This window comes from Hydra viridissima, unplaced genomic scaffold (assembly GCF_058129835.1).
Source record: "Hydra viridissima isolate aposymbiotic clone 2 unplaced genomic scaffold, HvirCarnegie_v1 scaffold_6, whole genome shotgun sequence".
Classification (NCBI taxonomy): domain Eukaryota; kingdom Metazoa; phylum Cnidaria; class Hydrozoa; order Anthoathecata; family Hydridae; genus Hydra; species Hydra viridissima.
This window is the reverse complement of record NW_028324305.1, coordinates 8,446,147-8,459,771: the sequence shown is the minus strand read 5'-3', so window position 1 is coordinate 8,459,771 and position 13,625 is coordinate 8,446,147. Positions and strand designations below refer to the sequence as shown.

General features: G+C 30.1%; 1 protein-coding gene and 1 pseudogene across 1 annotated transcript; both read right to left on the bottom strand.

The window, feature by feature from the left end:
- Positions 1-203: 203 nt before the first annotated feature.
- Positions 204-12,795, bottom strand: LOC149886891 (uncharacterized; annotated as a pseudogene).
- On the bottom strand, positions 5,129-9,641 carry LOC145186857 (uncharacterized). Its single transcript, XM_090091307.1, has 4 exons — positions 9,222-9,641; positions 8,783-9,103; positions 7,920-8,487; positions 5,129-6,245 (listed from the first exon to the last, which is right to left on the bottom strand). Exons 1-4 carry the CDS (start codon positions 9,610-9,612, stop codon positions 5,324-5,326), a joined length of 2,202 nt encoding a protein of 733 aa, XP_089947433.1. The 5' UTR covers positions 9,613-9,641; the 3' UTR covers positions 5,129-5,323.
- Positions 12,796-13,625: the final 830 nt, after the last annotated feature.

Below are 13,625 nucleotides of genomic sequence, written 5' to 3'. Positions count from 1 at the left end.
GTTATCCCACTGAAACGTCTATGGGAAGTTATTACATTTTGTTAACATCTGTTATGGAGCGGTAGATTTTTTTTATCTTAAAAATTCAAACTAAGTAAAACATAATTTTTAACACAAATTAATCAGAAGCATTACTATTCATGAAATTAATGAGACCAACATTAAATTAATGAGAAACATAACCATAATTAAAATATATTTTTCTAATCATTCTCTGAACCTTCTGATGCCGAATCTTGTGTTTCTGTGTTTGAAGTAACAAGATTATCAAAAAAACTGTCATTATCAGGTTTACATAGACGCTTCAGAACTTATAAGTCGTTATACTTGGCAGTACTTATTGGTCGAACTGAGGAATACATATTAAACTGATTGAGTGCAGTTTTTGTTTTATTATTTTGTCTACGTTTTACCAAAGCAGTATTTTCAATATTGCCATTCCAGTTGTTACGAAAGAGAAGTAGTGCAGGGTGTATATCTTGAATGACAAGTTCTCTGACTGGTCGAGTTTTTATCGGACATGCGCACTTATAATATTGTTTCAAGTAATCAGTAAATCTGAAAAAATTTACATTGTAAAAATTTACAACATTAAAAGGTGAAGGTTTTTTTCTTCAATTCTTAAGAATCTGACGCCAATCCTCAGGAATTTCAATTAATATTAACATTTGCCATGTCACGATCTCGTTCCATATAGGAATGACCTCGTGTAGGAAATGACACTTTAATACATTTAAAACGCTTTTGAAAGTGAACCATCCAATGCAAAAAACAAAACACAGTGTAATTTTTGTTTTGTCCTGCACATCCATCGCAAAAAAAATGTAATTCAAGGACTGTGTCAGAAAGATGATTAATGATAAAATGATAAAGCATAGAGCAAACATCATCAGCTCCCTTTTTTTCCTGTTGTTTCATCGTATGTATAAAGAAATACTTCATCACTGGATAGGATGTGCATATTAAATGATAAAAATTTAAGCTGTCTTCGGTAATACACATTGTTGGTTGATTTATTAGGCAAGGGTAAATTCTTCTGAAAATCAAAAGCAATAGGGTAGGGTGGGGCAAGATGACCCGTGGGGCAAGAAGTCTTTTTGCTTTTGTGAGAGTATCATAGAATAGCAATGTTTTATTCCTTTATTATACTATTGATAAAGTTAAAACAGTATCGTGGAGTAAAAAAATGTTTTTAATATTGCTGTTAGTTGAGGTTTAAATCGGTTTATAACTTTTTGGAGTACTTTGTTAGTAAGTTGCTTCTAATTTCGAATGTTTATTGGATTGGCAATACTGATGCGATTAAGGTAAGGAATGTGTTATTTTATAGAGAATTCATCCCACAATAATATATAGTAAAGAAAGTTTATAACTGAGCAATAAAATTAATTTTATTTGTATTAAACTTGCACTCACTACATATGAGGCAAGATGTCCTCGGTTACGTGGGGTAAGATGCCCTCAAAGGGCTTCTTGCGTCGTGGCTTGACGGAATTTCTACCATTTTTAAAATGTGTTTAGAACATTAAAGCGTTTACTAATTTAGTAATTGACAATGTTTATATGTTGGTTTATATGTTGATAACTATTATACATATTTATAAATAGCTTTTTAAAATAACTTTATATTAGATAAATGTTATAATGTGTATGCTAAGTAAAATGAAGCTGTATCACATGCAATTGCTGCAATTCAATGCATGTTTGTAAAACTTTTACAAATATGCATTTGCATTCAGCTGAATGAAGTCGTATTACATTCAATTACTTATCAGCAGTTGAATGTAATACAACTTCATTTATTATTACATGCGTGTAATACAATTTTTACTAAAAAGAGCTGTGTTTAGCTTGCAACATCATATCAATAATTGCAACATTGTATTATTATTAATAATCTTGAGTAATTTTGTATGTACATGTAACTTTAGTAAGTTTTTAACTCAATCCATAATTTAACTCAAAGAGAGTTAATTTATGGATTTTATGTAATGTATAAAGTAATAATGTATTAAATAATTGTACAATACTGTGTATGTGTTTGTATGTTCATATAATTAAAATTTTAGGGTTTTAATATTTCTTTAGATACATATTTAAATATTACAAATAATGGTGAGAAATTATGTGCAAAAAACACAGAGAGGTGCAACAAATAATAGAATAAAGTCTGCATTAGATGCAATCAAGATAGGCTGCAGTCTAAAGAATGTTGCATCAGATTTTAGTATTAACAAAAAAACATTACATCGTCATCGAGATGGAAAAGTAAAAGTACTTGGTGGTTTGTCTCTGGGTGGAAAATCTCCTGTTTTCAGTAAAGAATTTGAATTAAAGATTGTTACACAAGTTCAGATTATGGAAAGAGCATTATTTGGCTTGACAACAATAGATGTGCATCGCCTAGCATATGATTTTGCTAAACAAATGGGAATTGATAATCCTTTTAATAAAGAGTCAAAAATGGCAGGAGTGGATTGGCTGCGAGGATTCATGTCTCGCAATCCACAACTTTCTATTCGAACTCCACAAGCCACCAGTATAAGCAGAGCCATTGGCTTCAATAAACCAAAAGTAAATCAGTTTTTTTCAGTATACAAGTCATTATTTGAGGAACATAAGTTTTCAGCCAAACAGCTCTGGAATATGGATGAAACTGGAATCACAAATGCCCATAACCCAGGAAAAATAATTGCAACGAAAGGCAAACGACAAGTTTCAAAAATGACTAGTGGAGAAAGAGGTGCTACTGTGACAGTTGTGTGTGCAATGAGTGCAAGTGGCGCTTATGTCCCACCATTATTTATATTTCCCCGTAAGCGAATGACTGATAGGCTGGCTGTTGGTGCACCTTCAGGCTCAATTATTAGAGTTAGCTCCAGTGGATGGACTGATTCATCTTTATTCATTGAATGGTTAACACATTTTGTTGCTGTGACTCATGCATCTAAAATTAATGAGCAATTAATTGTACTTGATGGTCATCACAGTCACAAAACACTTGAGGCCATTAACTTTTGTCGTGACAATGGGATCCATCTCATAACTCTTCCACCTCATTGTACACACAAGATGCAACCTTTAGATTGTACATTTTTTAAACCATGGAAAGTTGGCTACAATACAGCAGCAAGCAACTGGATGTTATCACATCAGGGGCGTAGAATTTCATTTTTTGACATGGCAGGTATTTTTGCAACTGCCTACAACTTTACTGCAAACATTGACAAAGCAATCAATGGGTTTAGATGCTCTGATTACCCAATAAATGACCTTATTTTTAATGATGAAGCCTTTGACGCAGCTTTGCTCACTAATGAAGTTGAGCCATTGGAAATCTGTCAGCAATCTAGTGAATTGTCTAATTTGCCTCTTGTTGCACCTATACAGTTGCCAAATGTCATGAGCACAACATTTACTGCTGCAAAATTGAAGGCTGTTGATGATGCAGTTTTGCCAATTGTTGATGAGTGTCTTGGCCTTAAGTCTCCCTTAAAAATTTTGGAAAAGATTTCTCCACGTCCCAAAATTCCTGTATTAGGACAACGAAAGAGAAAGACAGAGTCAGCTGAAAATCTTACTTCTTCACCTTTCAAGAAACGACTAGAAGAGCATGAAAACAATTTAAAAGAAAAGCAACAAGCTGTCATAGTGCGTAAAGAAAAAGCTGCACTTAATAAGGTGATCAAGCAAAAAATGAAATCAATAAACTTGAAGACAAAAAAGGTGAAGAAGCCTGAAAATCAGAAAGCAGAAACACCTAATGAAATAAAGAAACAAATGAAAAGGAAGAAAGATATGGTTTCTGCCTCTGAAAGTTTTATCACTGATACAACTCTATGCACCATTTGCTCTTGTCCATACAATATGCCACCATTTGATGATTGGACACAATGTACTAAATGTACATCTTGGTACCACTTTTCATGTGGTCCAGAAGATTCGGACTTATGCTACTACTGTGAATCATAATCATGTATATGTTATTTGAACATTTATGTTAGTGATATAAATCAAAAAGAAGTTATTTATCTTCAAGACAATTGCATAAAATAATTGCAGTTTATATTTCAGTTATTTTAACAAAATGTAAAGAGTTTTTATAAAGAACTATTAATAGCTTTTATTCTAACTGATAGTTATTTTTAACAACTGTTTTAAAGGTTTGGGGCAATATGCACTCCTTGGAGCATCTTACCCCACGGCTGGGGCAAGATGTCTCCTTGCACAATTATTAGTTTTTTTAAATTTAAAGTTTATCACCAGTAATAAAGTAGTTATTTTATCTCACCAATGTCTTCTCTTATAAGTAATCTTTGATATTAAAAAGAAAAACTACTAGAAAATGTTAAAGCATTTGTTATATACGCTAAAGTTTGTTAAGGGGGCATCTTGCCCCACCCTACCCTAGCTTCAAACATGTCTGAGTTTTTTGCTCGTTTTTTTACATCTGACTTTCTGTTATAAAATAAAGCAGCTTTTTTTGTGTGAAAATCATGCTCTGTTTCAAGATCTTTTTTTTTTTTTATTAAATTTGATAATATATTGACCAACTGCATTTAAAAGCTGTTTTATATTTACAATGAACTCATCACAAGCTAAACAAGTTTATTTTCGTGGAAAGCCAAACCCAATAATAAATTTATTGTTAAAAACTACTCTGTATGTTTTGTATCCTAATTTAACAGTTGGGTATGCATGTTTGAATAGTTCAAACATTTTAGAGGCATTTAGATTTTCAGATATGTAAATTTTTTTAGTTTTTCCAATAGCATAATGAGATGACCTTCCTCTGAAAGAAGATATATGTTTTTGGAGAGGTTTACTGTCACTTTCGGTTATTTTGTGTGGCCGATTTTTATGCTTGCCTCTACCATCGATTGGAGGGCGACCTAAAAGAACAAAATGACATAATATTCATATACACAAATATATATATATATATATATATATATATATATATATATATATATATATATATTTATATATATATATATATACAGTATGCGACAAAAGTGTTTACATGTTTTTGAAAAATATTCTTTTTTAAAATAAATGATTGAAATACATGTTTATTAGGGTGTCCCAAAATTATACAAAAAAACACTTTTTTTTAAAACTCCTCTTGTACACCCAAAATTCCTTGTCTATACTAAGGCAGAAGACAAATACATGCTAAAAAATTACTCTCAGATCATTTTAAGTGCTTACTGTAAAATTCCAAAATCTCTATTTTTTAGCTTTTCAAAATATCAAAATAAAATAAATAACAGTGTGATTATTTTGTCCACTAATATATATTAATATTATCATATAGAGAGCTTTAAATATTTATAAGTTCTTTTTGAGTTACATTCTTTGTTACTTTTTTTCTCTCCTCTCTTGCTATCAATAGTATATTTTTGCGCTGTTCTTCCTTTTGAGAATATTTTAAAAAGTCGTTTATTAAGCCAATGTTTCTTTCAGCGCAGTCATTAGTTACACTAAGTCCTTTAACAAAAACTTCAAAAACACCATATGATTCAGTTTTTGAAAAGTTGGGATGAGAAGAAACCCAATCTTTAACTTGATTTGTGATTCCAAGGCGTAAAAATATAAGCCAGCTATCAGCAGTAACAAGTTCTGAAAGCTTGCTGTTTGGTAAGATTAAAACTGGATTAGGTTTTTCCATATTTATATTTTTTTGCTCTGGAACTGGAAAAGAAATTAACGAATTCAAAATCTGATACTTAACAGACATTTCCAAGTGAAAATCAACGAGTGAAAACACAACTATTGCTGGAGAAAGATACCACGAATGTTTATGAAAACTTTTAATCAAAGCATTACCAATATCAGCATTAAATTCATCCTTGATAACATATGCTGCTTTAAAAGCATTAAAATCATTAAGTACAGCGTGTTGAGCGCATCTAGATTTAAGGTACCATGGAGCATAACAAACAGCAACAATAAAGGCACATGTTTCTATTTCTTTTTTATTTTCATCAGGTAAAAAGCTTATAACAGTGGATGTCATCTCTAGTGAAAGAATATACAAAGCATCCGCCATAAATCTTGCTTCGTGACAAGCTCCAGGTTGATGAATTTTAAATTCTTTAAGCTTATCAGATTCGACGCCAAGATAAAAAGCCAAATATTTTACAAGGTGATTATAGTCATTTCTTGGAAAAATTTTATTCTCTAATGAATACTTTGCATAATCTTTAGCTGCTAGCGCCAAGATGTGAAGCTTGCTACCTACACTGCCGCTCACGGAAGTTAGGACAATGGAGATTTTTTCAAAAAAGCAATATTAGCATGTAATTACGTTATAGAATTTTTGATTTATATTAATAAAAGTTATATTTTTTATACATTTTCAATATAAAATATATTATTAGTCAGTTTTATGTAATAAAAATTTACAAAAACCATTATAATAATTAAATTTTCTTTTCGTCAAAAAAACCACCCTTTGATTTAATAACTGCTTTAACTATTCTCGGCATTCTTTCAATTAATTTTCTAATTGTTTCTTTCTGAATATTAATCCATTCCTGTTCTATAATGTTCCATAAATGAGATTTTGATGTTGGACATACAGTTCTAATTTTTCTATCCAGTTCATCCCAAAGTAACTCAATGGGGTTGAGGTCTGGGCTTTGGGGAGGCCAGGTCATTACACGTAATACATTTTCAGCTTTTTTTGATTCTAAATAATTTCTACATAACAATGCAGTATGTTTAGGGTCATTATCATGCATCAGAATAAAATTATCTCCGATTAATCGAAGTCCCGAAGGGATCGCACTTGTTTCCAGGATATCTCTATAATGTTCTTTTCTCATTATACCATCGATTTTACGCAAATCTCCCACTCCACCCAGAGAGAAACAACCCCAAACTATCACAGAGCCTTCACCATATTTTACTGTTGGAACCAGACATTGAGTTAGCATTTTTTTCTTCAGCAGATCTTCTGACGTAAACTCTTCGCTTATTTCCGAAAACTTCAAATTTTGACTCATCGGTCCAGAGTACTTGTTTCCATTCATCCATCGTCCAATTTTTGTGGAACTGTGCCCAACGGAATCTCTTCTGTCGATTACCTTTTCGTAGATATGGTTTTCGGATAGCAACACGACCATGCAAATTAGCTTTTTGCAACCTTCGTTTGATTGTACTGACAGAAACTTTTTTTTCTCGATCACAGTTGAAAATAGCTGTTATTTGTGGAGCAGTTAACATTCGATTACGTTTACTGATAACTTTTATACGACAGTCATCAGTTTTTGTTGTTATGCGAGAAGGACCTGGACGATTTCTGTCTTCCAAACTTCCAGATTCTCGATATCGACAAATTGTATAGCTAACTGTTGATTTACTAAGATTTAATTTTTCAGCTATTTTTCTAACTGTATAGTCTTCTTGAAGCAAAGTGAGTATTGCTGCCCTTTTTTCTACACTTATTGGCTTACCTTTAGGCATATTTTTTTCAATATTTTGAATTTACACTAAAAAAAATAAATTTAATTACACCTTTTTATATATTTTTAAAACACTAACACAAAATACACAAAATATCTGCATATAAAAACTCAGTAAACAATAGAAATACTAGTTAAATGACAAACTTAAAAGATTTGAATCAATAATGTAAAATACAGGTTCATACGTGAATTTAATATGTTTCTGGGTTCTCTGTTTATTAATTTAAAATTTTTTTACTTTTTTACTGACTTTTACTTGCGTGTACAATTTATGTTATTTTAATGTATTTACATTAAAATAAACTTAATTTAGAACTTTTTTATACAAGTTTTATTTAACTTGATTAATTTTTATATAAACATGAATTTTACTAATATAAGTTAATAATTTTATAACGTTATTACATTTTAATATTGTTCTTTTGAAAAAATATTTTTTGTCCTAACTTCCATGAGCGGCAGTGTATTTCGAGCTTGTTCCAATCAAATTTTTTCCGTTCTGGAACTCTTGAATTCACAGATTCATGAGAAGTTTCCCAGTTTCTTTGAAAAGCCAAGTACATAGATTTACTTGGACCCTTAGATTTAACTTTAGTGATAGCCTGTATTGCATGATTTATATGAAGTTCATATATGTGGTGACGACACATAAACCAAAACAAACATTTATTAATAATTCTACTTATTATTATTACAGCTCCGTTTTGTCTACCTGTATTACTTGATGTAGTATCAGTACAGACTCCAATTATATTATCCGCTATTTCAAAGTACTCTAAAATGTTTTGAATAACAATGGCTTGATTTTTTCCTTTAGTGCTCTCTACAGGTATAATTCCAAGTAGGCGATCGTCTTTTGTAGTAAATTCAGGACTGGTAACAGATATAGCAACCCTTTCCTTCTTAACAGTAATTTTTAACTTTTCCTCTATTTCTTTTACCAACTTACTGTCAAAGTGCAAGATCAAATTCTTTCCTGCCATTTCTTCATAATAGCTTGATCTGATGGTGGTACCTAAATTAAAAAGAACTTATTTCTCTTTATAACTACTATTGATTGTTTTAATATCAGGGTGTTAGCCAAAATTAAACATTATACCACGTTTTTGCTGTATTGGGAATATTTATTGTTGTTGTTCAGGAAAATATTGGAAATTTTCAAGAAATTGTCCTAAAAAACTCAAAATAAGAATCAAAAAAAAAAAGTCATTGATTTTTAGGAATTTTGAAACCATTGTGAATTCCCCAATATACACCTTTGGGCTAGCTAACACCCTGAATATAAATATTTTGAATGTAAACAAATCTACCTAAATCTTCAATATACTTGAATCTACTTCTAGCTACTGAGCTTCTAGATATATTTAAGTCATTGACATTTCCACCTAAAGCTTTAATAACAGCTCCTAGAAACATTGTTTGTGAGCGAATGCTGATTCCGCATCTAACACTAACAGGTGTTGTAGCTAATATAAGATTGTCTCTGTCAAACTCTATTGCAATTTCTGAACAGCCCAACTTAGAGTGTTTTTGACGCTTTAGCTTTGTGTGTGTTGGAAGCTGGGTTTCACCCCTTTCTTGAAAATCTAAATCACTATCACTAGAAACTGAAGATTGGTGAGCAGCAGAACCTAAGTAACAAAAAGCAGTAATTACTTTATAAAGCAAATATAAATTTTAATTAAACCATTATTAAGAATAACTATTTAAAAGTTTTCAATTAAAGTTAAAATTTGAGATATCATTTACCTGATGCCTCAAATTCATCTGAGTTATGAGAGATCACTTCATCCATTTCAAAATCAACTTTTCTATCCAATCCAAAATATTCATTAACTCTACATTTTTCTTCATAAGATCTCATTCTTTCATACCTTTTAATTCTCCTTTCAACTCTTTGCTGCATATCAATGTCATATTTATCACTTATTACACCTCTCCTCATTGTTCTTTGATCTTGAAGAAAAGCCAAATCTTCTATAACTGCATCATTCGATCTTGGCATATCTTTATCTGATTTGATTTTATCTTCTATGTTGTTTTGAGAAATATCAAATAAATTCTCAAGAAATTCTTCAAACCGATTTTCGTGATTTTTTTTGGTAATTGTGTTCCAGGAAAGATAACTTGTATTTCGCATAGAAATGTACAGTTTATTTAGTTAAATAAATTTTTTAACAATTTGTACTTCAGAAATTATATACTTTCCAAAACCAGCATATTTCCATATGTTTACAACTTTTCTAAGGCAATATATCTCCATACTTTCATAACAAAAATCTTTGTCATGGCAAACCATATCCCTACTCCCACTCTTTGTTTTGCAAGAGAAATTTGAGTAGACTTGAACCTTTTACTTTTTTCTGTAATAACATACTGATAATATCGTAGAACTGTTCCATTTGTTGGTAGTTGATGTATGGGAAAAACAGAAATTGGACTTCTGAGAATGTAAAGTGGTCGACGCGGGTTTAAATTAACATTATAGTTGGATTTTTTTATTTTAGCAGTCTTCTTTCTTTTCGCCATAACATAAATATATTTTAATTTTTTTATAATTAATTTTTATCAATATTTAATTTGTAATAATAAACTACGCAAAATATTCTTTTGTAAAGAGTAACAGTTTGATTCGTTGTTTTTTTATCAGAAAAAAACGATTGGCTTAAGTTTGTTTACCTTATTTAATCAAGATTGCGGCTTTCAAAGTTGGTGTATTCACAAGTCGATATTTTAAATAAGATAAAGTTGGTTTAATCAAAATCAATAATTGCAAAGAAAACAACTAATTGTCAAAAAAGTACAAAAATAATACTCAAATAATTATTGTATATATATATATATATATATATATATATATATATATATATATATATATATATATATATATATATATATATATACATATTGTTTTTAAAAGTTCTTAATATTTAGACAGTGATCAAGAAAAGTGTGATAATACTAAGTTATTGAGTTGCCACCATATCCTACTACAAAGCTACCTATATTTTTTTTAATGATTACAGATGTTTAAACTATAAAAAACTACAGTTATTAGAATTGTTAAAAGAGTAAGTTTTTATTTAGAAGAAGCGGAAATATTTGAGTTTAAAAAAAAATCAGTATATTTAATAAAATCCCTTTTTTCAAATTTCTACAGTAAGCACTTAAAGTGATCTTAAAAACCTTTTTTCAATACTAGTGGTCTTCTATAAGTGTATAGACAAAGAATTTGGTGTGTACAACTTTTTTTTTTTTTTTTCGTATTTTTGGGACACACTAATGTTTATATATCAATATATATATACCAAAATAAAGGTAATTCATTGTAGTTTCATGTTTTGAGCCTGAATTTAAATGAATGAGAAGTGTTTATAGCAAACTATTTATTGAAACAAAATGTCAGATGTAAACAGTTTTGTCGCGATTTATGCTATTATTAATTTTAATGCGAAATTAATACTTTGTGTAGCCTCCACGACTTCTAATGACTGCTGCAATTCTCGCAGGCATGCTACCAATCAACTTCTTGCATTCTTCAACAGTTATCGAACTCCAAACATACTCAACTCGTTCCCATAATTCTTGTCGACTGGCTGCTCTTGTTTCATAATTATAAACTCGATTCTTCACAATAGACCAAAAATTCTCGATCGGGTTAAGATCGGGACTTTGCGCAGGCCACTCTAGAATCTTAAATTTCTTCGAATTTAGGAATTCTAATGTAATTTTTGCCTTGTCGAACGAATGTGCTTTCGCCATCCTCGTAAACTAGGCAAATAGCCATTGTTTAAAATGTCAATATAATGTTTCGCGTCCATTATTCCATCAATTTTTACGATTTTACCAACACCAGACGAAGAGAAACATCCCCAAAACAACAACTTTCCGCCGCCATATTTTACTGTTGGAATAAAGTCACGATCAGAAATTCCTTCTCCAGCTTTTTTCCATACATATCGAATGCCATCAGAGCCAATCAAGTTAATCTTGCTTTCGTCTGTCCAAATCACCTTACTCCACTCAGCAAAAGTCCAGTTTTCATACTTCTTTGCAAATTCCAATCGTTGTTTACGATGTTTCGGTGTTAGTAGTGGTTTCTTGATCTTCTTTTTTGCCTTGAATCCAATTCTCTTGAGTTCTCTCTGCACTGTTCGAGTACTTACCACTGTACCTTGAGCATTATTTAATTGTTTCTTTACATCGTGTGCTGATTTTGCTTTATTTGTCATGATTAATCTAGAAATTGTTCTCTGATCTCGAGTAGTGAAAATTTTCTTGCGTCCATTTTTGTTGCATTTCTCCTCTATATCGTTTCGCTTCCTAATTTTATAGACTAAACAATAAGATATATTAAGTTCTCGTCCTGTCTCACGAAGAGACAATCCTGATTTAAGCTTCTGAACAGCTAAATTTTCAATTTCTTTCGACACTTTCTTCATTCTTTCAATTATAATTTTTCTGTTGTTTACATTACGAATTTTAAGTTTAAATAAACCGTTTATTACTAATTGAGATATGTTTTATTTAAACAAATTAAAAATATAGCCACAAAGTATTAATTTCGCATTAAAATTAATAATAGCATAAAGCGCGACAAAACTGTTTACATCTGACATTTTGTTTCAATAAATAATTTGCTATAAACACTTCTCATTCATTTAAATTCAGGCTCAAAACATGAAACTACAATGAATTACCTTTATTTTGGTATATATATATATATATTGATATATAAACATGTATTTCAATCATTTATTTTAAAAAAGAATATTTTTCAAAAACATGTAAACACTTTTGTCGCATACTGTATATATATATATAAATCGTTTAGTTCATAACTTAAAATATTATAAATAACTTCTTTAACTATTTACTAACCAGTTGTAGCAACTGATTTCCTTATTGATTCGATCCTAGCTTTTGTAATTCCGAAAAAAGACATCATATCTTTAATGCAGATTGGAACTTCGGTAGCTGATTGTGCTCTTTGCACCCTTACACAATAAGAATATGAAAAATTGTGTAAGTTTTATCTGCACTCTGTCGTGGTCTTCTTCTGTTAATGTTTTGGATTTTTATTAGTGTCGATAAGTACGCGTCCTGACTATTTTTAGATGAATATTCATTAAAGTTCTTAATTAGTTCGTTCCTTTCCTCACTACTAATATTTTTAAAACATGCAAGTCGAATACAATAACAGTCTGCCCCAATAATGTGGCTCGATAAATTGTGTATTTTTTTTTTTTCTATTTTTGGAATTAATATTAATCTTTCTTTTTTTTGATTTTTCTGTAAGCACCGGACTATCATTACAAGCCATTTTGTTTTTTGTTTACTTTTTTCCGCGGCTTTTTTTTCAACCAATACTTGAGGTATTAAGGAATCACGTCGTTTCGTAAACTATAAAAACTTCGGACATCGCAGGTTATTCCTAAGGGTCTGCATACCGTTATTATTTTAAACCGATAACGATATGAAACGATAACGATATCAAACGATATGAGTTTGCATACGAAACGATAATATCGGTTTAGTTATCGTTTGAAACGATAACTAAACGATAAGTTATCGTTTGGTTATCGTTTCAAACGATAACTTATCGTTTCATAGGCAAACTTATATCGTTTGATATCGTTATCATTTTATATCGTTATCGGTTCAAAATATCGGTTCATACCGATATACCGATAACGACACGCAGACCCTTAGTTATTCCAAATGTAACCCTTGACATCACCGATTGTTCCATTTGATCATGTTTAATTTTATCCTCTTTTTTAATGAGTGGACTAGTTTTTTCATTTGGTAATTAAAATAAAAGATGAAATAAGATATGCTTGCTTGAAAAATAATAGGTTCTCAAAAATTTCAAAAATGTGACATCGCTGGTTTTCCACTGAGGTCTTCATATATATATATATATATATATATATATATATATATATATATATATATATATATATATATATATATATATATATATATATATATATATATATATATATATATATATATATATATATATATATATATATATATATATATATATATTCTACAACATAGATAACTACATAAGCTATGTACTAGAATAAAATAAAATTACAAAGTTTTGTTCAGACGTGTCAGGAAAAACTCTCAAAACATGAAAGT